At 46.7% G+C, this 24,294-nt stretch overlaps 6 protein-coding genes across 6 annotated transcripts; 2 read left to right on the forward strand and 4 right to left on the reverse strand.

Moving 5' to 3' along the window:
* Positions 1 to 4,261: 4,261 nt before the first annotated feature.
* On the reverse strand, positions 4,262 to 4,663 carry MYCFIDRAFT_83230 (uncharacterized protein; the record flags this gene model as incomplete). Its single annotated transcript, XM_007933866.1, has 1 exon — positions 4,262 to 4,663. One exon carries the CDS (start codon positions 4,661 to 4,663, stop codon positions 4,262 to 4,264), a length of 402 nt encoding a protein of 133 aa, XP_007932057.1.
* A 930-nt stretch (positions 4,664 to 5,593) lies between these two features.
* On the reverse strand, positions 5,594 to 6,382 carry MYCFIDRAFT_209309 (uncharacterized protein). Its single transcript, XM_007933868.1, has 2 exons — positions 6,324 to 6,382; positions 5,594 to 6,130 (listed from the first exon to the last, which is right to left on the reverse strand). The coding sequence occupies exon 2, from the start codon at positions 6,050 to 6,052 to the stop codon at positions 5,858 to 5,860; it is 195 nt and encodes a 64-aa protein (XP_007932059.1). The 5' UTR covers positions 6,053 to 6,130; positions 6,324 to 6,382; the 3' UTR covers positions 5,594 to 5,857.
* Positions 5,594 to 7,294, reverse strand: MYCFIDRAFT_217033 (uncharacterized protein; the record flags this gene model as incomplete). The annotated part of the gene is made up of 2 exons (XM_007933867.1): positions 5,594 to 6,130; positions 6,324 to 7,294. One exon carries the CDS (start codon positions 7,292 to 7,294, stop codon positions 6,377 to 6,379), a length of 918 nt encoding a protein of 305 aa, XP_007932058.1. The 3' UTR covers positions 5,594 to 6,130; positions 6,324 to 6,376.
* Positions 7,295 to 8,004: 710 nt separating this feature from the next.
* On the forward strand, positions 8,005 to 10,442 carry MYCFIDRAFT_168751 (uncharacterized protein). The gene has a single exon (XM_007933869.1). It carries the CDS (start codon positions 8,014 to 8,016, stop codon positions 9,373 to 9,375), a length of 1,362 nt encoding a protein of 453 aa, XP_007932060.1. The 5' UTR covers positions 8,005 to 8,013; the 3' UTR covers positions 9,376 to 10,442.
* Positions 8,789 to 12,709, reverse strand: MYCFIDRAFT_88699 (uncharacterized protein). Its single transcript, XM_007933870.1, has 3 exons — positions 12,595 to 12,709; positions 11,451 to 12,542; positions 8,789 to 11,400 (listed from the first exon to the last, which is right to left on the reverse strand). Exons 1-3 carry the CDS (start codon positions 12,701 to 12,703, stop codon positions 9,494 to 9,496), a joined length of 3,108 nt encoding a protein of 1,035 aa, XP_007932061.1. The 5' UTR covers positions 12,704 to 12,709; the 3' UTR covers positions 8,789 to 9,493.
* Positions 12,710 to 12,743: 34 nt separating this feature from the next.
* On the forward strand, positions 12,744 to 18,908 carry MYCFIDRAFT_179866 (uncharacterized protein; the record flags this gene model as incomplete). The annotated part of the gene is made up of 6 exons (XM_007933871.1): positions 12,744 to 12,762; positions 12,807 to 12,864; positions 12,895 to 12,920; positions 12,945 to 12,971; positions 13,006 to 13,077; positions 18,895 to 18,908. The coding sequence occupies 6 exons, from the start codon at positions 12,744 to 12,746 to the stop codon at positions 18,906 to 18,908; spliced, it is 216 nt and encodes a 71-aa protein (XP_007932062.1).
* Positions 18,909 to 24,294: the final 5,386 nt, after the last annotated feature.

Below are 24,294 nucleotides of genomic sequence, written 5' to 3' on the forward strand. Positions count from 1 at the left end.
GCCACGCCTGCTGTAAGTCCGCAGAAGGCGTTAGTAGAGCAAACGGTGGAGGATAAGGAGAACATCGCACAGTCAGAGGGCACAACACACAAGAGAAGACCGACAACTCCAGAGCCGCGCAAGTCTTCGCAGCCAGAGTTGAACGCCCTGCCCGAGTCCCGGAGAGGCAGCGAAGACTCTGACCTGATGCCACCGCCGCCTTCGACTCGAAAGGTCCAGGCAACACCCAAGGCCAAGACACCGCTCAGACAATCGCGGAATTCTGGCAACGCACAAACTCCACGACTAAGCGCCAGCAGACACGAATCATATGAGCATTCAGAGTTGATGCGGACGACAACGAGGACATCGATGGAGAGCTTCCAAGTGCGCACGCAAGCCATTACCGAGGAGAATTCGAACATCGATGACTCTTGCTTCAGCGCATTCTCAGAAGTGCCTGAACTCACAACTTGGGCAAAATTGTCCAACAGCCCGACAAAAACCCTGCGCACTCCACGCAACCAGGTCGGAGCCAGCCCACGCACGACTCGCAAACGACCATCTCCATCTCGATCACCGTCACCTACCCCGCGCAGAATGAGAACGCCAGGCCACGGCCACGGCCATACTCAGAGTCACGATGGTACTACCTTCTTGATCGACTTTACTGAGCAACTGGGCAATGTCAATCGCATGTCGCCTAGCAAGACTCAGCCGGATTTGCTCAAGTACATGCAAGACCAGCGATCGCCGCACAAGTCTACTCGCCAAAATTATGCCACGCCCGCCAAACAGAACAACATCCTCAATCTCCTCGACTTTGAGCTCCCGCCAGCGCCGACACCGCGCTCCGTGCCGACCATCACTGTTCGCGAGCTTGAGTCGTTAAAGTCCAGCTATCTGTCGCAGATCTCGTCTCTGAAGGCCACGCTAAGTGGTCGCGAGGCAGAAGTGGAGAGCTTGAAGCGCGCAGTAGGAGACGCTGAGCGGCGGGTTGGTGAAGCGCAAGAGGCGCTACGAGATGAGAAGAACAAGCGGGATTATGCGGAGCAGGAGAAGGCGGGCTGGGAGCGGCGAGGACAAGAGGTCGAGAATGTGCTGAAGAATGTCAAAGAAGAGGTGTTGAAGAGCGAGGCAGAGAAAGAGGAGCTGGCACGGAAGGTGGAAGAGGCGGAACGTCGTGCTGAAGAAGCAGAGGCTAGGTCAGCGAAAGCAGAAGAACAATTCGCAGACGCGCTGGCTGCACGCGCAGACTCGGGCGACGGCGATGCAAAAGCCGTGGAAGAGCAGGTACAAAGACTCGTGGCTGTGCAGATCGACTGCAAGATTGAAGCAGTCAGCCGCGAGCTGCATTCAGTATACAAGGAGAAGCACGAGAGGAAGGTGGCGACTCTGAAGAAGAGCTACGAAGCAAGAGGCGAGAAGAAGCTGGCGGAAATGCAGAGCAGAATCAACGAGCTGGAGAAGCAGAATGTCGATCTCATGGCAGCCAAGGATGCGACATTCTCGGGACCAGTCACAGATAGCACGGCTTTCATTGAGGCGGAAGCAGACGTCAAAGCGCAACTCGAAGAGCAACGCGCTCACCTTGCTCGCATTGAATGTGAGATGCAGACGTCGCGTGAGTACCAGCAGGAACTTGAGCGACAGCTGGAGCAGGAACGTATTGAGAAGGGCGACCTGGTGGCGGCTGTTGATGAGATGTTGTTGCTGCAGTCAGAGCAAGGTCCTGCACAAGGCGCCATGGCGGTTGTTGAAGACTTCAGGAAGAGCGTAAGCAGGCGTCCGTCAGGTATGATGAGTTCTGGCATGAGAGCGCCCGGATCGGGTCTGCCTGCTCCTGGTGGTAGCAAGATTGGTGGTGTCGGCAGAGTTGGGTCGGGTGGTAAGGGTGGCATGATGAGTCGGATAGAGAAGATGGGTCGTGCTCATGGTGGTCATGAGTGAAGTTCTGCTTCTGTACTGCAATTGCTGCTTGGAGTATCTGATATGAGATCATGTATACGACGGAGGTAACCTTGAAGTGTAGGTGGGTGGGTAGTTCCGCGCGAGAGACATTAATGAAATTGCCTCCGGCATTTGACGAGCTCATCTGCCCGCTTCCGCTTACGTAAGGCTGGGAGAGCCCGTGAAAGTTCGGCGCAATACGTTAACTAAGTTAATAATGACGAGGAGGTCGAGGTCGAGGGCCGTGCTGAAGCTCTCTCCAGCCGCCTCTGCTGCTGGAAGCTGCATCAGCGCCTTCCCCGACCTGCGAAGAGCTGGCCTCCCTCGAGTCCCTTCGCCAGCCCGAAATCACACCTTCCACCCCCCTTTCACTGCGCTTCCCCTCCATCTTTTCCACATCACACACATTCATTCCTGTCGCCATGAGCACGCGAACATCCAAGCGTAAGGCCGAGGACGAAGAGGAGCTCGTTGAGCTGCCTGAGGACGGAAGCGACGACGAAGAGTGAGTGTCGCCTGCCTTTGCGTCGTCCGGGAGTCCAGCGATATCTTGTCGCAACCATGCGATTCCGGCCGCAGCGTTGTCGCGAGGCATCACTGAGTCGGATTGATCGATTGAGCGGCTCATATTCGCCCGTTCCGGCGTGTCGCTGACGTCCCTGCCCGTCGCGCGACCATCGATCGATGCTTTCCTTCGCCGTGCTGACCACCATCAGGGAGTACGAAAGCGAGGGAGACGACTATGAAGATGGCGACGACGATGACGAGGAAGACGAGGAAGGTGATGAGGATGCGGAGGAGGCTGCACCTGGTATAGTGCCCCCCATCGATCCATCCCCACCCACTGATCATCTCCGCAGCGCCAAAGCCAGCCAAGAGGCAGAAGACTGCTCCACAGACCGCCGATGATGACGATGACGAGGCTGAGAACGAGCTCGATGACGATGATGCCGAGCCAGAGGAGGATGCTCCAGAGCATGACGAGGACGCAGACGATACCCCCATCAAAGGCGCACCAGCGGCAGCACCAAAGAAGAACAAGGCCAATGATGTCTCGAAGGAGGACGACTTGGAGGAGGTCGACGATGCTGAGGATGAGGATTAGAAGCGAAGTGGGCCAGGCAGCGATCCGTTGACTGGTTGCTGCTTATCAATGATAACTGGTGTGAGCACGGCTGGAAAACATGAAGTCGTGCAAAAGATCTACATGTACTTGGACATCTATCGCGCTGAATCTATGAGGTTTGATGTCTTAGTCGCCCTCCGACTGCCGCTGTGGCGAGCTTTGAACTTACAGTGCCGCTCGCGAACTTCATTTAGCACTCAACAACTTGCACGGTCATACTTTGTCATTGCAAAGACCCTCATGGGATGGCAGAGCAACTCCTGGCCCAATCGTAAACATTATCTCTACTGAGCATTGACATTGGCCAGAACAGACCTCTCAAACCCCGTTCCTGCATTAGCCGCTGCTAGCCATGAGCTATCATGATCAGTTGACCATCAACGGCGGAGCCGCCTCCTGGGTCATACACAGCACGCGGATTGGATGCAACGATGAATCCTTGCCGCTTGGTATCAACCAGAAGGTCCAGACAGTATTCAGTTATGCGGAGACGTCGGCACATCCGAAGACATGTGGTCGTCATCACCACATCGACCCGCGGGCCTCACCTGCGATACGAATTCAATGATCATGGGCCATTACAACTAATGAAGGCGTCTCTAAGATACCCAGGATGGCTATGATGGCAAGAGCATATGGAGAAATGGATCGAGCGCAAAATTCAGCTTGCAAAAGCACATGGCAAAACAGCTTGAAAAGGAAAAAGAGAAATCATGCCGATCGCCGGACTCCCACCACGCATCCCAGGTTACTGCAGATTGACGATGCTGAATTGCCTGTGTCTTGCCATTGGACCAGATCAGCCAGCCACTGTGACTTCCTGGCTATATGTATACCTCTGGCAATGCTGCCTTGAGCCTGTAGTGACTCAGAGTCAGCAGTAGTGGCAGTGTTGAGTCATGTGCACAGGCGAAGCCTCGTCTCCACAGAGAGGAGACAAGTGGGTGCAGAGTCTTGGGATGCAATGGTATGCGCCCTCGAGTGAGGACAGTGTGATGCCATTCAATGAATTGATGCTTGAAAGTGAGGCATGTATCGGGCTCCTCTGAACATTCTTGTGTTGACCTTTTTCGTTCTGATTCCGTCCTGACTGTCGTCCTGAGTGTCATACTCATGACACTATACCAAATTATTCACGTATCCAATTCCCATGTTCTGCATCATAAAGCGCGCCCACCGATTCATAAACATCATCTTGCTTGCCATTTAGGCCAGCGCATGACATCCGACAGCAGTCTTTTCACTCCCCCATGCGCTTGAGTAGGTGGTCACAGCTGAGTTGGGTCCACAGGTACTCGTCGCCGTCCAAGAGCGCCAAGAAGTTGTGGCCGCTGGTGCTGCGCAAGAGTACTTTGTCGTGACGATGCCGAGCATGCCTGCAGCAGGAGCAGCAACACAGCCCGAAGGGCATTCGTCTTCTGATGAGACATATCCGGAGCGTGACGAGGCGGCCGTTGGATATGCAACAGGTAAGGTTGTGTAGGCCACGTACTTGTAGACGTCTGTTGCTGCGGCCCTGGCCTCGAGGGCCGGCGCTGGTATAGGCTGCGCAGGCGAGGCTGCGACCATGGAGGCCATCAGAGCGAAGAGGGGGATTGGAAGTTGCATGTTGATTGTTGTTGGGAGTGTGGAGGACTATTGGGAGGCGAGAGACAGGTCAGTCGATGCATCGATATCGATCAATTGCATGAAACTCACACAAGATAGCGAATTGTCAAGATGTTGGTCCAAAGTCTTGGAGGAATGCCTGTGTGAAGTCCCGGTCTGCCATCATGTCTGCAGGTCGCGTTGGCATTACTGATATACTGCCTACTTCTCGACGTGACATCAATGCTCGTTGCTGCTCCTCCCAGCCCGTTGTGCGCAAGGATGTCCAAAGTCGGTGGTCGGGACATGGAATCCTTCCTAGAATAATGTGCGGCGGCTCCCCAAAGCACCCAGGATCAGCTTCCCGTACGCAGCACTTTCAGCTTCAAAATGACAGTGAGATACGCGCGATGATAATGCAAGAGGTGGTGGCGGAGCCTCAGGAACGTCGACGCGCTGTTGAACGGAAGCATTCGACTGTTTCCGCGATAATATGGATGTATCAGCCTCTCCGAAAATTTGGGCAATGAAGGCACAAAACTCGTGCGCGAAGACTGATAATCTTTGGAAGTCTCAAATGCATCGATACGGAGGCTAAATCCTTTGGAGAAGCGAGGTACGCTGCAGCAACACGAAATTCGGTGTCGTCTGCGTGCTTGCTAACGGTGGCCGCACTGCCTTGATCGGAATGCCGCATCCTACATGTCCGTACGGATCGAGGATGCGTGGAGGCATGGCTACGAGGCTGCTGTAGCCTGTAGGTCAGCAACAAGCAGTCGAAGCAGGACCAAGCTCCGCCAAGCCTAGCCTGTCACTCGGGTCGTCATCTTCCTTGTGTGGCGTGCATGATCGTGCAGGTACCGAAGTGAGGATCGTTCCTGGTAAGATCAAAATAGTTCAAGGCGTCTCTGTGCTTCTCTAGCCATATCGGTGTCAGCTGAATGTGGACCCAAGCATCAAATGAAATCAAGGCCGTGGCACATCTCTTGGTGAAGCTTTTCGTACGAGCTGCAGTTGTCTGGTAACAGGTTGGAGTATGCAATCGGAAACATTTCTCCACGAGCTGGAGATGCTCTCTTTCCTTCAACAGTTTCCGTGTTGACGAGGGCATTTGCTCGACCACTTCCCAAGTAAAATCATTGCAACGTTCAAAGCATTTATGACCAGCAATTGATTTCGAGAGAAGTGACGTTGTGCCGCATCCTTGGAGATTGCTCAGCAAAGGATGAAGAAATCGCTTTTCAATCCCTCGAAGTTCAAATGCTCCTTGATCAATTGTTGACTGATGGCCGCGCGGCTTGACTTACGGCCTGGCGTCTTCATCTCCGGGCAGTGTAATAATAGTGCATGTACTCGGTGGCATCTGCGCAAGGCGAGTTGAATGCTATGCAGCCCGCAGATCTGCATCATGAGCAGCCGAATCTGATGGGCGACGCGACGCGATACGTTCTTGTCTCTCTCTCAGGCCCCTCCATTGTGAGCAACGGCCTGGAATATGGTCAGCTAAACTCTAGTTCGCAATGGCTGAAGCTGCATGCAAAGGCGCGAGCGTCCTCATCAGTAGGAATCATTATCATTCAATGGCAAAGCCTCCGCCCCGTCTTGAAACATATTTTTGGATTGGTGTATCATCATAATGCTCGAGAGATGTTAAAAGATGAAGGATATGAACCATACATACCTGGTATGCCTGAGATGTCGTTGCTTCAAGTCTGATGCATGGCCAGAATGGCTTTAGTCCTTGTCTGATCTGTCGCTGAAGCCAAACCACCGCTTGGCAGGCTGTTGATGCTCTTCCTCCAGCTGTTCGGACTGCACTTGTAATGTGGAGGTTTTCTGGATAGGAGAGGGTTTTGGCCTGAGTTCAAACAGCCAAGTGGTACCAAAGTGGCGTCTTTTCTCGCGGACCACCTCCAGACCCGTCTTGGCTGCGGCGTCTGCAACAAGAGCGCCAATATCGCGATTGAACCAACAGCCATGGATTTCAGCGTGCTTCTCTGCGGAATTGTCCAGTATGCGGTTCAGCCACTCTTGGTAGCTGCGACCGTGTTCCAGCAGGAGGATCTTCGACTCAGGATTGCTGGTGTCCAGATACTTGACCATATTCTCGAGCAGCTCTACAGGCGAAGTTGTTGAACATAAACCCATAGTCTGGATAATTGTATCGTACTTCCTAGGAGGCTCAGTCGGCGCCAATGGCATCGGGCCCAGAGCGGAAGCAGGCAAGAAGCGAATTGACATGCCATGCTTGACGCCGCCGCCGCCAAAGCGTGAGGATGATGCGTGTGTCCTTTGGAAAAGCGCGATCCACTTCTTCTTGCAGACTTCAATCATTTGCGGGCTGATATCCACAAATGTCAGACTGTCGACGCAGCCGCCTTCGCTGTAGTCGTAGTAACCCAAGTTCCTGCCCGTGCCACAGCTGACTTCCAAGACATGGCCGTGACACATGTGGGCAAGCTGTTTGCGGGTCTTGTTGATGCCCATCAGCCACTCCGAGAAGCCGACCTCGCTGTCGAAGCTGTCTGCCGTGTCATCGTACCGCGCCACCACATCTTTCTGCTGCGAGATATCTGCGATGCTCGCGTTCTGACAAGGCTGGATGGCGGCCACGTAAAGATTCGCGCCGTAGAAGGCAATGATGCCGCCCATGATGGAAGCAAGCACCCATGGCAGCTTCCGCGGCTTCTGCTTCAGCGCATTCTCTGCTGGTGCGGACTTGAAGTCATAATCTCGCGCATGTGATTTCTGATCTTCTGGCTTCGGCGGAGGGGACGGGGCTGCGGATGCGGATGCGGATGCGGATGCGGATGCGGATGCGGGTGCTGGTGTGGATAGTGATGGGGATGTCGGCACGGATGGTTTCTGCTCTGCTCTGCCTCTGCGCGACGCGTACCGAAGCTGGTGATGGTGATGGTGATGGTGATGGTGATGGTGATGGCGATGGCGATGGCGATGGAAAATTGCTGGGCCCAGAGCGCTGGTGCTGGTGCTGGCGCTGGCTACATAGCGTAGACGTAGACCACTGCACTGCATCGATCGCAATGCTGGCTAGGAGTCGTCGAGTCGGCGGATGTTGTATCCAATGTCAACAGCAAGGCCTTCACGCACGGTATTCTATCTTCGGCCTCGGCCTCCATTGCCGACCCGGAAAAATTTCCAGCACGTTAGAACTACATGTACCCGAGCCACACCACAATGCTCTCTAGACGTGCTAGTGTTGATCCTCTGCTGTAGGTGTAGGTGCACCTTTCACATACCGTGTCTGTGCTCATGCTCACCCTACATCCATGTGCACCCGTCACGCAACCATGCAGCGTCTACATCACATTCTGTCCCACTTCTCCTCCGACCCTCCTGCACAGCAGTCTATGCTGCCCAAGCGTGTTCTGATCGTGGGATCTGGAGTCTTCGGACTAGGCACAGCTTATGCCTTGGCCCAAAGGCAGGAATTCAAAGATACCAGCATCACCGTGCTGGAGCGAGTGGACTTCCCAGCGCAAGATGCTTCATCAGTCGACACTTCAAGGATTATTCGAGCCGATTACGCAGATGTCGCATACGCTCAGCTCATGGCAGAGGCCATGCTGTACTGGAACGCTGATTTTGGCAAACAAGGCCGTTTTACACAGTCGGGGCTGGCCATAATCCGCGACGCCGACCGTCCTGGCGCCGACGATTTCCTCAATGAAGCCTTGCACAATGTGACCGAGAATCTTGGCCTGAAACTCGGATCTGATGTGACCGTGATCACGAACGAGGAAGAAGCTCGCAAAGTCATGGGTACGGCCAAGGGGTATATTGGAAACAAAGGCTACGTGAACTGGACATCAGGCTGGGCGCACGCCGAAGATGGCATCAAGTATCTGCGCAAGAAAGTCGACGAGTTGAATCGCGTCGAGTTCATGACGGCAGAAGTCCAACGTCTTGTCTTCGCCAACGACTCCACCGTCTCAGGTGTCGAGCTCGCCTCCGGCCAGACCTTGACAGCAGACCTCACAGTCCTCGCCACAGGAGCCTGGACACCAAAACTCATCGACCTTCGTGGCATCGCTTCCGCAACGGGCCAGTGTCTGGCCTACATCGACATCACCGAGGAGGAAGAGAGACGGCTTTCTCAGCCTGGTCAACCTGTGTTTCTCTGCGAAAACGACGGCCTCTTCATCATCCCACCACGAGACCGCAAGCTGAAAGTGGCACGGCATGGATATGGCTATGCGAACCCGGTCACCGTTCCTCATCCCGAGAAAGCTGGAGAACAAATCACAGTCTCGCTACCCAAAACCAAACTCGACGACTCAGACATGGATATTCCCCCGGAAGCCAAGCAAGTCTGCAGAAACTTTCTCCGCCGCTGTATCCCAGAACTTGCCGATCGTCCTTTCACACACACGAGAATATGCTGGTACACTGACACTCCTACGGGCGACTGGTTGATCGACTATCATCCAAGATACCAGGGTCTCTTCGTCGCCACCGGTGGGAGCGGGCATGCGTATAAGTTCTTACCCATTATTGGCGAGAGGATTGTAGACGTCATCCAAAATGTCGAGAAAGACGACTTGGGAAGGAAGCTGAGGGCGAAATGGCGGTGGCCTACGCAGAAATTCCATCAGGATCATGTTTGGACTAATGATTGGAGGGGCGAGGGCGTGAAGGGCATGATTCTGGAGGAGGAGATGAGGAAGAAGGTACATCTTGATCCGATTGATGCTCACGAAAAAGATGATTGAGTCTGTCCTCATGGGTCTGCGAGCAAGGACATTCGACGCTTGAAATGTGATGAGCTTCGGAATATTAATTCGATCGCCTATAGATGACCATAACAGCATAATCCCCACACGCAACAAGCTAATCAAAGACATCAAGCGCATACCTCTCCCCCCGCCACTTCTCCCACCTGAGCCTCGCATCCTCTTCCGACAACTTCTCGCCCTTGTCCTCCGCTTCTTCGACGAGCAGTCTGACAGCCACATCGGAGACGCTCCTCCCCATAGCTCCACTTCCACATATATATATCCTCGCGCCGAGATCGAAAAGGCGAGCGATTTCAGCAGCCTCTTTGTACACACGATCCTGAACATACCGACATCCGTCCGACTGCTCTGAAGCCCGACTGTAAGCATAACGTACCTTCACAACACCGAGATTCTCCCATTGAGCCAGCTCCTCAGCGAAAATTTTGTCCTGATTTGGATCTCGACATCCGACAAAGAGAAGAGCTTCTCCCAGCTGTCTTCCAGCTTCGGCTTTGACTGCTCGTTCCTGGAGGAAACCTCGGAAAGGCGCCAGACCCGTGCCCGCAGCTACCATTATGACTGGAATCGATTCGTCGAGGGGCAGATGGAATGCAGCTGAGCTCTTTTTGACTGCGACTTGCAGGGTCGAGCCCGGCTCGAGACTCTTCAGATAACTGGTTGCTGTCCCAATGTGCTCATCGCTCTCGATCACGCTGAATGTGATGGTCGCAAGAGAGGGGTCTGCGAGAGGCGAGGAGGAAATGCTATATTGTCTGAGTCGAAGTGGCATGTGCAGTTCGAGGAATGTGCCAAATGGGATGCTGATATCTGGATGACGCTCCAGGATGTCGATTATTGAGCCACGTTCATCTGCAAGTGAGAGTTTGGAGTGCTCCGACAATACATCTCGACTTTTGCGGGATGCGCGAGCACCGAGTTCGATGTAACCGGAGAGAATTAAGGCGACTGGAAGCTCTCGGTTCTCCGGAATGGTTGCATGAGAGCCGCTAGTGATAGTCATGGCCGTGTCCCAGGGCAGGGAGAAGCGACGTAGGACTCGAGAGACAAGTTGCTGGTTGTTCAAAGGCAGCACTGCTAGGTAGTCGCCGGCGTCGTACTGCATATCCCTCGGCAGACTGATGGTCACATGGCGCTTTTCTGGTGCTTCTAGAGATGTAATACGCCGATTGCTCACGACCTTTGCGTCCCAGACTTTGTGATGCAAATGCGATGCTCTCGAATTCGTGGAAAGGCGAAGCTCAAGAGAGCTGGCAGAACTATATTCTTTCCCATCGGCAGAGATCGAAGGCCAAAGCCTACTCGTCCAAGCATCGAAGTCGTCCAGAATGGTGCCTTGGGAAGTGTCTGTCTCACCACGCGGAGCTAGCAGTGCTGCTCCTTTCGCTGTTAGCTCTCCCTCGATTGTTCTCGGCATCTTTTGATATGTCGAAACCCAATCTCGATGACCGCAGCCAAAGATCGTGACTTGTGCACCTTCGAACTTGCTCCTATCCGCAGTCTTGAGCCACTCGACGAAGATTTTAGCGTTATCTGGTGGTTGGCCTTCGTATGTGCAAGTAATGATTATGACCGGATGATCTTTGGGAAACCTGTCTACCGCCGCATCGAGTGACTTAACGACTGTGTCGAAGCCACGAACTCGTGCAGAGGCAGCTAGAGACTGCGCAAGCCCTTCGCATGTACCAGCAGAAGAGCCAAAGAAGATTGTCAACTGACCAGAGTCTCCGGAACTTTTGCTTGAAGCCAAGTGTTTAGCAGGTTCTTCCCTAGCAGCAGTTCGAATCTCGCCATGAAGCTTCTTTGACAGCTGAATGGGATCGATTCCGTCTCTCAATTGAGCCTTGATGAGGAGGTTGTCGGGTTTGATTGTCAATGTCTCGGCGATCTTCAATTCGTAGCTTGGATCTGCAAAGCGAAGATTGAAGTTTTGTAGGATGATGCCCAGAGCCAGAATGGCTTCTTGCCACGCAAAGGGCCGGCCTATGCATCCTCGCATACCTGAAAAGCAAGTCAGCTGGAATTTGAAGTACGTGAACGACGGCACACACCATTGCCGAAAGGCTTCCACGCCCCTGGAGGGAGCTTGTTGAAATGTTCATCATGCATCCGCTCTGGCTTGAACTCGGCGGCGTCCTCGCCGAAAACCTTTGGATCACGACCACTTCTGGTCCCCAGAATCATAATGACTGCATCAGGAGGGAGCACGTATTTCCCAGCTAGCGTTACTGGTCCCTTAGTACCAGGGACGGGCCCTACAGAAAAGCCAACAGTCGTTGGGCAGAGGCGAAGAGCCTCCCGAAGCGCTGCTTCGATGTACTTCAGCTCTTTGATATGCTTGAATTCGATGGGACCTGATCCCACCACAGAGTCGACCTCTTGCTGTGCTCTCTGTAGTGTTTCGGGATTCTTGAGTAGGTAGAAGAGAGTGAATGATAGCATTCCAGATGTTGTCTCGTGACCTGCCACGAGGAACGTGATCATATTGTTGATGATGCTCTCGTCCGAAAGCTTCTCTCCTGTTTTTGGATCCTTGCCATTGAGCATGGCATCCAGAAGATCCTTCTTTCCCGGGCCGGCTCTTCGTCGATCAATGCACTGCTGGGCGACCTTCTTCAACGTAGCAATGTCCGCGAAGAACTTCTTCTCAGCGGAAGGGTTAAGCCAAGCTTCAATCTTGCTTCGCATCGCTCGCTTCCCCGATTCGAGCAACACATCACCCATAGCTCGGATGAACTCGTGTACCTCTTCATGGTAGAACGAATTGAAGCGGTAGTCCATCGCGCAGAGCGCAATCGAGTCCAGAGTAAGTCTAGTCATATCATCCGTGACGTTGATTTCGTGATCCGCGCCATCGCGTGCCCATTTCGAGACCAGCTGGCTTGCGATGTCGTACATTTCATCGTACATGGCTTGTATAGGTAGTGGACCAAAAGCGGGCATGAGGGCCCGATGTGCAACACCCCAATTGTGTTCATGATTGTGCGCTGTGAAGAGGCCATCGCCAACAGCGAGTCGCAGCTGGTTCAGAAATGTGTCGATCTTCTTGCAGAATCGCTTTTCGTCGCAGACCTCGGCGACCAAGGCAACGCTCGATATCACGTAGGTTGGCTTGCCCAACAAGTCGAGCTTGTAGATCTCGCCTGTGAGGTGTTAGTTATGCTGATGCTGATGTGCGCCCCCAACTGGACCTACCATATTTGTCTGCCAGCCTTTCGAAGCTCTGGGTCATGTTGACCGTATCCACGTCCAACACATTTCCAATAATCGGCCATGCTTTAGGTTGAGGTACATTCGATGCCATAGTTGCTAGCAATCAATCAAAGGTATTCGAGTGTTGTTATATGGGAAAGTGGAATGTCAGTCGGCGCGCGCAACTCGTATATATTCTGCATAGCTGCGTCAAGTATGGCTTTCATCATTACTGACTGCTCTATGGGAGCCCTGTTGCTTCGCGCAGATGCCGTGAAACTCGGCACTGCCACGGCTTCACAGCTCTGGCCATGCTTCTTTTTTTACATGTATCGGTGCCATCATTGTGTGAGCATATCGTGATGGCGAGTTCGTGATTGGTGCAGAAATCTACCATCTTGGCATGTCAACAAGGAGACCCGGTTGTCGTTGTTGGAGTGCACCGCGGAGTGCGCGGGCTCCGTAACCACGCCGCCAGGATGTGCCGTGCTCTACGTACGACGTGTATCCTGTACGTAGATCCGAGGCTTCCGCTTAACATTTTAGACCGGCATTCCGCTGCGACCGGCATTCCGCTATCCTGCCTAAGGTACGACCTTAGCGACTTACTAAGATATAAATTAGGTGTAGCGCTATTAAAATTCGCTTAACTCTATATAGCTATACTATTATATACTCGTAGTCTACGCGTTCTATATTCGCTAATTACGACTCTACTACTTCGTATTTTACGCTTTAGTTATAAGCTACCCTCCCGATTACTTCTATTATATTCGTAACTTTAAATTAGCTAGTAAAGTAACGTACTATATATATAAGTTTACTATCTTTCGTATTATTAGAAGCTTTAGAAAGGTCGTAGTTTGCTTTATATACTTTACTTACTTTCCTATTTATAAGATAAACGGATATGAGTTACGTACGTACGTAGATATTAATACGCGGAGCGCTATAAAAGAACGTCGTATTTCGTAGTTTAACCTAAACTTTTTCTTTTAAACGATACTATACTACCGCGATATACTATACCCGTATATTATAATATACTATACCTATATATTGCGATATACTATACCTATATATTGCGATATATTCGAATTCTATATACTACTCCGAAAGTCGCTATTAGAAGCTATATATAATTAGTATATAACTAGCTCGAGTAAAGCTAGGGTCTTAGTACCTTAGGTAGGGCTTAGCGCTTAGCGTTAGGCTAACTAGCCTGCCTTCCTCCTTCTCTTCCTAGATCTCTATCGAATACTATACTAACCTACTACTACCCTATCTACCTACTAATATAATCCCTATTATATAGTATTCGATCTACCCTTTAAGAGTAGTAGCTAGATAGTCCTTATTTTAAGCTTTTAGCGGTATAGCTGCGAAAACTATCGATTTAACTATATTACGCCCGAAGAACGGGACCTATACGCACTATTTACTAAAACAACCGTGCTAATTATTTGGCAAGGCCTTCTATGCGGCCTGTTGTACTAAGTTAATCGTACTAGGCCGATACCTACTAATTCCGCTATATCCGTACTATAAGGGGCTATAATGTATTGTTAGTGCTGCCCCTTATTGTAGTGGCCGGCTTATTACGAAATACTAACAATAACCGCGGCGCCGCTAGTAGCGCTAGTAATAATAACACTAGTAGTATAGAGCCTATTAATAAGGAGCCTATAGTTCTAGGTAATAAATTACTATAATCTAGAATTGCCTATTAACGATATTCTTAATAATATTATTAATTAACGATATAGCTAACTAGCCTTTAGCCCCTAACTAGTAGGGAGACTTTAAGAAGCTACTTAAAACAGGCTTACTACCCTACGTTAAGAGTAGTAGCTAAAGGATAACCTCCTCGAGCTTCGCCGCCTTTAGGAAGCCCCGATAACTACTACTAAACTAATAGTAGGACCTTCCTTACTATCTATTTAGAAGAAGAAGGATACTAAGCTTAAGGACTATACTGTATTTAACGGCTCTAGTCGCAAGCAGTATAATAATTATATATGTAATTATAAGCTAAATTAGCGAAATGCACTAAGGGTTCTTCTAGATAATTACTTATTAGTCGTCTACGCTATGCAATATATTAATAGCGACCTAAAACGCACCTAGGACGACTATTTCGACTCCCTTAACGATTAGACTGCTATTTAGTAGCAAACCTATAAAACTATTATACTAGACACCCTTAGAAACCCTATACTAAGGCAATAATATACTTAGGACTAGTACTTTAGAGCTAAATAAAAGACTAATTAATCGGCTCGCTCGTTTAAGGCCTATTTAAAGACCCTCGAAGACGACCTTCCGGCTAAGACTAATTCTATATAGATCTCGGAAATACGCCTAAAGCTTAGATAGGAGCTTATCCTTAAATCAGACCGTCGCCGTATATTTAAATAGGCTAACCTAATACGTATTTAATTTATAGTCGAAGTAGAAATAGCTAAACGAGCTATTTAGCTCTAGTAACGACTAGAATCGAGGATCCGACTAGCTAGTACTAACCGCGGCAATCGTAGTGCCCGTAGAGGCAATAGCTAAGGGTCCTACTAGAACAATAATACTAATAATAGGAATAGTAACAACGACCGTAGAAATATAATACATACCTCGTTTAATAGCGAGGGTACTATTAAATAACCTTATAAATAGGGATAGTTAATCGTTTATAGATAAGCTATTACGGGCTTAGTAGAGGGACGCCTTTACTATCGAACGTATTAATAAGCCTATAAGTAGGCGAACGACTCGATTTAGTAAGAGTAACTAGTCGATCGACGATAAGGGTTACTTAAAGTTTAAGGGCAGGTACTATATCCTCGCTAAACAATCGATTAGATAAGAGCTTTTAAAGCGATACTATAATAGTAAGCTTGCTAGTTACTATAGCACAGAGAGGTCGCACGAGCTACTATCGCGTATATACTACTAGCTAAATAGTAAGCGGTATATAAAGGAGTATATACAGACCTATATAGTATACTAGCGAGTTAAAGCACTAAAGCACTTACTATTCGGCGAGTTGTCTTTACTCCCTATTCTAAAGAAACTATTTATAGAGCTTACAATAGACTTTATTATAAGCCTTCTACCTACTAAGTATAGGGGTAGTAAGGACATCTTCGATACTATCCTTATTATAGTAGATCGATTTACTAAGGGGGCTCGTTATATCCCTACTCGGAAGGATTAGACTACTATTAATATAGCTAAAGCACTATAGAATAACATCTTCTATAGCTACTAGGGGACCCCTAAGGGGATAGTCTCCGACCGAGGCTTAACGTTTATATCTTACTATTAGAGCAAGATATATCTATAACTTAGACTTAAGCATCGCCTGTCTGTAGTATTCTGTCTGTAAACAGGTAGCTAGACCGAGAGGCAGAACGCTACCTTATAGTAGTACCTACGTAGCTATATTAATAAGAACCCTAACGACTAGGTTAACCTCCTATAACTACCTAAATTCGTATATAATAACAGTGTCTACTTATTAACTAAAATCTTACTATATATAGCTATAATAGGCTAGAACGCTGCTATACTATAAGACCCCCTATCGCTCGAGGCCGAGCGTAAGGAAAGGGAAGCGCGTTAAGCCCCTAAAACACTAGCGGCTATTAAGAGGGTTTAAAAGATGCGAGAAATCTATACTAAGTGTAATAGGGGTTATGTTAGTAGGTAGATAGGGTAGTAGTAGGTACAAGTAGTATTCGATAAGGAGCTAGAAGGAGAGGGAGGAAGGTAGGCAAGTTAGCCTACTACTAAGCGCTAAGCCCTACCTAAGGTATCGAGACCCTAGCTTCACTCGAGCCCGGTTATATACTAATTACGTACAACCTCTTTAGTCCTAATATACGCTTCCCTTCTAAAGGCCGCGCCCTCGTAGCCGGTCTTTATTCTAGTCTCAACCTCTATTGCTACTAACTTAGTAGGTTTAATAAGCCGCTTAGTCCGCGCTAAATTAAACGTATAACTACCGATTATATAACTATGTTAAACCTTACCTTCTAATACAATGTCTAACTCCGACTACGCTATCCTTATATATAATAAAGTAATATATATCTACAAGAATTAAGGACTATCGACTAATTATAATACGAGCGCGTCTTCCCTACTATAATAGGTAGACGTACGAGGTATTGCAGCCCTACCTCCGTTCTAAGTAATGTCGTACCGAGTTCTTTGCGTCTACTCTTAAAAGACCTAGCAATGTCCGCTTCCGAGTCCGAGGGTTTATCCGCTTCTAAGGGTTATTGTTCTTATTATTACGAGGACTATTATTTACTATCGTAGTTTTACTAGCCCTAATTAGTTAGGTTTAGTAGCCTTTAATTGTTAATCTTATCTTATCTTTTTAGAAAAAACACAGTTCGTCTAGTTTCTGTAGGTAAAGGCTATTATAAGTATAATAGTTAAGGTTCGCCTCGCTTAAAGGGTCGGAAAGATCGAGGAGTAACCTATTGTCCGTAAGATCGACCCTAGCTAACTTAGCTCTATAGTTTTGCCCTTAGTTAGTCTATTAGTCGCTTAACCTTTTTAGTCTCTAAGTCCCTCGAACGGCTCAACCCTTTTAACCTAGTTAGTATAAGTAAGGTTGTTTTTGCAGGTACGGTAGCGACAATAAGTAAGGTTAGTAATAGTAGCGAGCAGGTAATATTAACAATAGCGGCGCTAGTCGTCTTAGCACTAACTTTACCTTACTCCTAATTTCCTTCTTTAGCTACTAACGCTTCAACTAGTAACACACTCCGCAATACCGTTACTAATATAGCCGCGCCGGCCGTACTGCCCTTTAGTATAGGCGCGACGCCGTTATTATTATTATTATTACTATTCGCGCGCGCGCGCGTCGTCCTCGCCGACCGTAGAGGGCCTAAGGCCTCGATTTAGTATTAAAAGAAGGGTCTTATAGGTTGCGCTAGTAAAGAGGTAGGTTCCTTAAAAGAGTAGGCGATTAGTTAACAGTTATAGCGCGTTTGTTAACACTCGGTGCGCGTTCGCTATAGTAGTATAGTCTTATTGTCCTTATTGCTAACAATTGCTTGCCTCTAATTAGTTAGCTAATAGCACCCTAGGGGTAGTATTAGCCCTAGGTCTCTCTAGTGGTTCTAGCGGTATTATAAGCCCTTAGCCTTCTTCTTGTTCTTTATACTAGTCTAATACTCGTCTAACAATTTAGTTATATCCTTAAAAGAGTCTTTAGCCTCCTATAAGTCCTATTTAGGTAAATAGCCTTACTATCTTAGGAGGTACTCCTTCTTGCCTTGTCTAGTCCGATGCTTTAGTATGCGCTCTATAGACTCTAGCTCTTTACTATCGGCTAAGACTTCTTCTAACTTAGCAGGCGCTTTATCGCCTTCGCGCTAATAGTATAGTTTAAGAAGGGATACGTAGAAGGTATTATAGATAGTATAATAAGGTAGAAGCTATAACTAATAGGCCTATACGGAAGAGCCCTTAACTTCTCGAATACGGAATAGGCTAATGTATCTTAGTACGAGCTTAGGCCTTGTTTTGCTATTAGGTAATAGGTGTTTGCGGATACGGAGGTTCTTAGTGCTTAGTATAACTATATCGCCTTGCTTAAAGGTTATTAGCGTATAGTGTTTGTTATAGTAGGCCTTCTAATAGGCCTAGGCCTTTGCTAGGTTATTAGCTATTTTGGCGTAAATCTCTCGCATCTTTTAAACCCTATTAATAGCCGCTAGTGTCTTCGGTTAACCCGCTTCCCTTTCCTTACGCTCGGCCTCGAGCGATAGGGGGTCTTATAGCATAGCGGCGTTCTAGCCTATTATAGCTATATATAGTAACATCTTAGTTAATAAGTAGACACTATTATTATACACGAATTTAGCTAGTTATAGGAGGTTAACCTAGTCGTTAGGATTCTCGTTAATATAGCTACGTAGGTACTGCTATAGGGTAGTATTCTGCCTCTCTGTTTAACTGTTAGTCTATAGATAGAAGGCTATTAATAGCCGATGCTTTAGTCTTAGCTATAGGCATATTTCGCTCTAATAATAAGATATAAATATTAAGCCTCGGTTAGAGACTATCCTATTAGGGGTTCCCTAATAGCTATAGAAGATATTATTCTGTATTGACTTAGCTAGGTTAACAGCCGTCTAATCCTTCTGAGCGGGGATATAGCGAGCGCCCTTAGTAAACCGGTCTATAACGACTAGGATAGCGTTAAAGATATCTTTGCTCCCTCTTCGCTTAGTAGGGGGAAGACCTATAATAAAGTCTGTTATAAGCTCTGCAAATGGCTTGTAGGGGATTGGCAATAAGGACAACTCGCTAAAAGGCTAATGCTTTAGTGCCTTAATACGTTAATATACGGTATACGTGTTTACGTAGTCCTTTGTATCCCGCTTACTGTTTAGCTAGTAGTATATACGCGATAGTAGCTCGTACGACCTCTCTATACTATAGTAACCGGTAAGCTTACTATTGTAGTGTCGCTTAAGAAGCTCTTGTCTAATCGATTATTTAGCGGGGACATAGTATCTGCCCTTAAACTTTAAGTAACCTTTGTCGTCGATCGACTAATTACTCTTACTAGATCGAGTCTTTCGTCTACTTATAAGCTTATCGATACGTTTAGTAGCAAAGGCGTCCCTTTGCTAAGCCCGTAACAGCTTATCTATAAACGATTGACTATCCCTATTTATAAGGTTATTTAATAGCACCCTCGCTATCGAAAGAGGTACGCATTATATATATCTAACAGTACTAGTAGCCGGATTAACTATAGTAGTGCTATCGCTATTACTGTATATAGCGATGTTAACTAGGGAGTTATTATAACTTCTCCTATCTGTGTTATTAGCCCTTGCCTTAATACGTACTATTAATATAGTAAGAGCATTAATATACTTCGAGCCGTCGCGGAGTCCGGTAAGCCGCTTATTCTACGCTTGCTTATTAACAATACGGGCTATAGCAATCTTATACTATAGGGTTAGAAACAAAGAATTAATATATTAGGTCTCGCTATCGTAATTAGGTCGCCTCGATAGGCTATTAGTAGGATTACTTACGCCTAGCCGATATAATACATTAAAATCAAACCCGGCGAGGTAGACGGCCTATCTAGCCTGTCGACCTATAACCCTTATAACCTTCGTAATTCCTCGGGGGTTGTTATAGTCCGTATAGACCTAAATAGTGTGCTATATACTATCGAGATAGTAGCGCTAGTGCTTAAAGGCTTCTACGATTACTAAGAGCTCTTGCTCGTAGGTCTCGTAACGACGCTCTATATCGATTATCTTTCGTAAGAAGAAGGCAATTAGGTACTAGTAGGTATTATTAGCCTGCTATAATATAATAGCGGATATAGCGAACTGTAAAGCGTTAGTCTCAATACGGATCTGCCTACTTAGTACGAAATAGTGTAATAAGGGGACTTTAGTAAAGCGTTCCTTCAAACCGTTAAAAGCGGCTTAAGCCTTATTAGTCTATCTAAACTCTCTAGTTAGGTTAGCCTTGGTTTTAGTAAGCTTAGTTAGTAGCATTACGTACCGTAAATAGCTCTTAATAAAGCGGCGGTAGAAATTAGCGAAGCTAAGGAACGACTATAGCTCCTTAATTAACGTAGGAACAGGCTATTTAGTAATGGTTTTAATCCGATTAGGATTAGCCTTAATACTATTAGTTAATACGAGGAAGCTAAGGAAGGCTACCTCCTTAGTAGCAAAGGTGTATTTAGAAGGCTTGTAATATAGTCTATAGGTCCTTAGACGATCGAGTACCTTATATACTATAGCCTAGTGCTCTGCTATATTAGGTAAATAGGTGTAAACTAGGATGTTATCTAGGTAAACTATATAGAGGTAGTCTAGTAGGCCTAATAGGGCCCGATTAATATAGGACTAGAATGTAGTAGGGGTATTAGCTAGCCTAAATAGTATAACTAAGTACTCGAAATAGCTATAACGGGTACGGAAGGCTGTTTTCTATTTATCGCCCTTACGAATGCGGATACGATAGTACGCATCCTTAATGTCTAATATAGTATAGAAATAGGCGCTAGAAAGGCGGTCGAGGGTCTTATTAATAAGCGGAAGTAGACAGCGGTCTTTAATAGTAATAGCATTAAGCCTACGATAATCGATATATAGGCGTAGGCTACTATCCTTCTTTAGTACGAAGAGGATAGGTATACTAGTAGGGCTGTTGCTATACTAAATTTGACTATTAGCTAGGTTCTTATCTAGGTACTTACGTAGTATAGCAAGCTCGCGTTGAATAAGGTTATAGAGGGGCCTAAAGGGGACCTCTTTGCCCTATATAATATCGATCTTATAGTCCGTCTCTTTAAATATAGGCAATATCGATACTAGGTAGTGTTTAAACATATTAATATAGGTCTCGCGAATAGGCTATAGGATGCGAGTAAGTTAGTTAGGGTCTATGCTATTAGGGGGCATAGGTTTATCGTTATTACCGCCGAGAAGGTTAGCTATCGGATTAGCTAAGGCAGGTATTAGGTTGCTAATAAACAGGACCCTAATATCGTTAGGACACTCGCTAATATTAATGTGTTTAATATCCTCTCTCCTAGCGATTCTAAATCGCTACTATTAACTGCCTAAGTCTATAACTATAGTATAGTGCTTAAGGACAGGGTTGCCGATAATAATATTAGATAGAAGGCTGTCTATATCTACTATATAGGTAGTAAAGTCTAATAAACGCTTATTGCCGAGGTCGTCCTTTAGAACTATAGGAATATAGTAGGCTCTATAGGTTAAGTGCCGAGCGTTATTAAACTAAGCAAGAGTTAGTAGGTTAGCCCTGTTTAATTGTCGAAGGTCTAATTGCTTAGCTAGGCGATGGCTAATAAGGGCACTAACTAAATTTCCTAGATCTAGCGTAACCTTAGTCTTATAGTTAGCTCTATACGTGTCCTATATAAGATAGGTGCGTATAATAGCTAGTATAATGTCGATAGTTTTACGCCGCACAAGGCTAACAGTTAGTACGGCGCTTATTCTTTTTTCGAAGGTTAGCCTATAGGGGTAGCGTTAGCTGCTAAGAGGTGCTTTCGGTGTTTAGCGGTAGTACGGTCGATTCGGGCCTAGTTCTTAGGTTTGTCGCATTAGCCTAGTAGATAGCCGGTACTGTTACAATTAAAGCACTTTAATCCGGTTAGGGGATTGCTATAGCCGCTATTGCTACTATTGTTAGTTAAGCGATTAGTATTATAGGGATACGAGCCCCTTCTACGGCCCCTATTACGGCCTCCTCTATATAGCCGTCGGCTACGGCCCCTTCTACGGCCCCTATTACGGCCTCCTCTATATAGCCGTCGGCTACGGCCCCTTCTATAGTCGTTATTACTGTTCCTATTGTTAGCATTGTTATTATAGTAGGAACCTTAGTTTCCTCCGCGGCTACGATAGGTAGCTAGGCGTATCTTAGATTCTAACCGTTGTTAGAGCTAAACAGCTCGTTTAGCTGTTTCTACTTCGACTATGAATTGAATGCGTATTAGATTGGCCTGTTTGAATATACGGCGGCGGTCTAATTTAAGGACTAGTTCCTATCTTAGTTTAGGTCGTATCTTAGATATCTAGATAGAGTCGGTCTTAGGTAGCAAGTCGTCCTTAAGGGTCTTTAAGTAGGCCTCGAAGGATCGAGAGGTTTAGTCGGCCTTTTATTTAGTACGTAGGTATTAGTCTTAGGCGTGCTACTAGCGCAATATAGGGTTGCTAAGGGTGTTTAGTATAATAGTCTTGTAGTCCTGCTATTAAACAGCGGTCTAGTCGTAAAGGGAATCAAAATAGTTATCCTATATACGCTTAGGGTTACCGTTAATATACTATATAGCATAGACAACTAAGGAATAGTTATCTAGCAGCGCTCTCGGTACATTGCGCTAGTTAAGCTTATAGTTACGAATATAGTTATTGTATTACTTTCGACTAGAGCTATTAAACACGGTATAGTCCTTAAGTTTAGCATCCTTCTTCTAGACTAGGACTAATAGCGAGGAAGGCCCTACTATCGGCTTAGTATTAGTTATTAGGGCCTCCTAAAGGCGGCGAAGCTCGAGGAGGTTATCCTTTAGCTACTATTCTTAACGTAGGGCAGTAAGCCTATTTTAAGTAGCTTCTTAAAGTCTCCCTACTAGTTAGGGCCTAAAGGCTAGTTAGCTATATTAACAGTTAACAATATTGCTAAGAATGTCGTTAATAGGTAACGAGGGGTTATCCCCTTCGATTATAGGTTCTTTAGCAGGTCCTCCAGTAGGCTCTTTAGTAGGAGGCACTTTAGCAGGTGCTTTAGTAGGCACTGTGCTACTAGCGTTGTCGTTGCTAGCGCTACTAGCGGCGCCGCGATTGTTGTTGCTTCGTAATAAGCCGGCTATTATAATAAGGGGTAATACTAATAATATATTGTAGCCCCTTATAGTGCGGATATAGCGGAATTAGTAGGTATCGGCTTAGTGCGATTAACTTAGTGTAATAGGCCGTATAGAAGGCCTTGCTTAATAATTGGTACGGTTGTTTTAGTAGGATAGTACGTACAGGTCTCGTTCTTCGGGCGCAATATAGCTAAATCGATAGTTTTCGTAGCTATACCGCTAAAAGCTTAAAATAAGGACTATCTAGCTACTGCCCTTAAAGGGTAGATCGAATACCATATAATAGGGGTTATATTAGCAGGTAGATAGGGTAGTAGTAGGTACAAGTAGTATTCGATAAGAAGCTAGAAGGAGAGGGAGGAAGGCAGGTAAGTTAGCCTACTGCTAAGCGCTAAGCCCTACCTAAGGTACTAAGACCCTAGCTTTACTCGAGCTAGTTATATACTAATTACGTATAGCCTCTAATATACGCTTCCTTTCTAAAGGCCGCGCCCTCGTAGCCTATCTGTGTTCTAATCTTAACCTCTATTATCGCTAACTTAGTAGATTAACTAAGCTATCTAGCCGCGCTAAATTAAACGCTTAACTACCTAATTATATAACTATACTAAACCTTACCTTCTAATACAATGTCTAACTCTAACTACGCTATCCTTATATATAATAAAGTAATATATATCTACGAGAATTGAGGGCTATCAACTAATTATAATACGAGCGCGTCTTCCCTACTATAATAGGTAGGCGTACGAGGTATTATAGTACTACCTCCGTTCTAAGTAATGTTATCCGAGTTCTTTGCGTCTACTCTAAAAGACCTAGCAATGTTCGCTTCCGAGGGATTATTCTTATTATTACGAGGGCTATTTATCTACTATCGTAGTTTCGCTAGCCCTAATTAGTTAGGTTTAGTAGCCTTTAATTGTTAATTAATTTTATCTTTTCAAAAACGCAGTTCGTCTAGTTTCTATAGGTAAAGGCTATTATAAGTATAATAGTTAAGGTTCGCCTTACTTAAAGGGTCGGAAAGATTAAGGAGTAACCTATTATTTGCAAGATCGACCCCGGCTAGCTTAGCTCTATATTTTTGCCCTTAGTTAGTCTATTAATCGCTTAACCTTTTAACTTAGCTAGCGTAGTACGTTCTAGCCTTAGGCTATAGTATAGGTAAGGTTGTTTTTATAGATATAGTAGCGATAACAAGTAAGGTTAATAATAGTAGCGAGTAGGTAATATTAATAATAGCAGCGCTAGCCGTCTTAGCGCTAACTTTACCTTGCTCCTAATTTCCTTCTTCGACT

Source organism: Pseudocercospora fijiensis, assembly GCF_000340215.1.
Source record: "Pseudocercospora fijiensis CIRAD86 unplaced genomic scaffold MYCFIscaffold_12, whole genome shotgun sequence".
Taxonomy (NCBI): domain Eukaryota; kingdom Fungi; phylum Ascomycota; class Dothideomycetes; order Mycosphaerellales; family Mycosphaerellaceae; genus Pseudocercospora; species Pseudocercospora fijiensis.

Bases quoted from the DNA above. Each gene is read 5' to 3' on its own strand.
- MYCFIDRAFT_209309 (XM_007933868.1), bottom strand. From the start codon at position 6,052: ATGATGCAGATCTGCGGGCTGCATAGCATTCAACTCGCCTTGCGCAGA.
- MYCFIDRAFT_168751 (XM_007933869.1), top strand. From the start codon at position 8,014: ATGCTGCCCAAGCGTGTTCTGATCGTGGGATCTGGAGTCTTCGGACTA.
- MYCFIDRAFT_88699 (XM_007933870.1), bottom strand. From the start codon at position 12,703: ATGGCATCGAATGTACCTCAACCTAAAGCATGGCCGATTATTGGAAAT. The intron at 12,543-12,594 runs GTAGGTCCAGTT...AACACCTCACAG, and splicing joins AAGGCTGGCAGACAAATATG to GCGAGATCTACAAGCTCGAC. The intron at 11,401-11,450 runs GTGTGTGCCGTC...CTTGCTTTTCAG, and splicing joins GTGGAAGCCTTTCGGCAATG to GTATGCGAGGATGCATAGGC.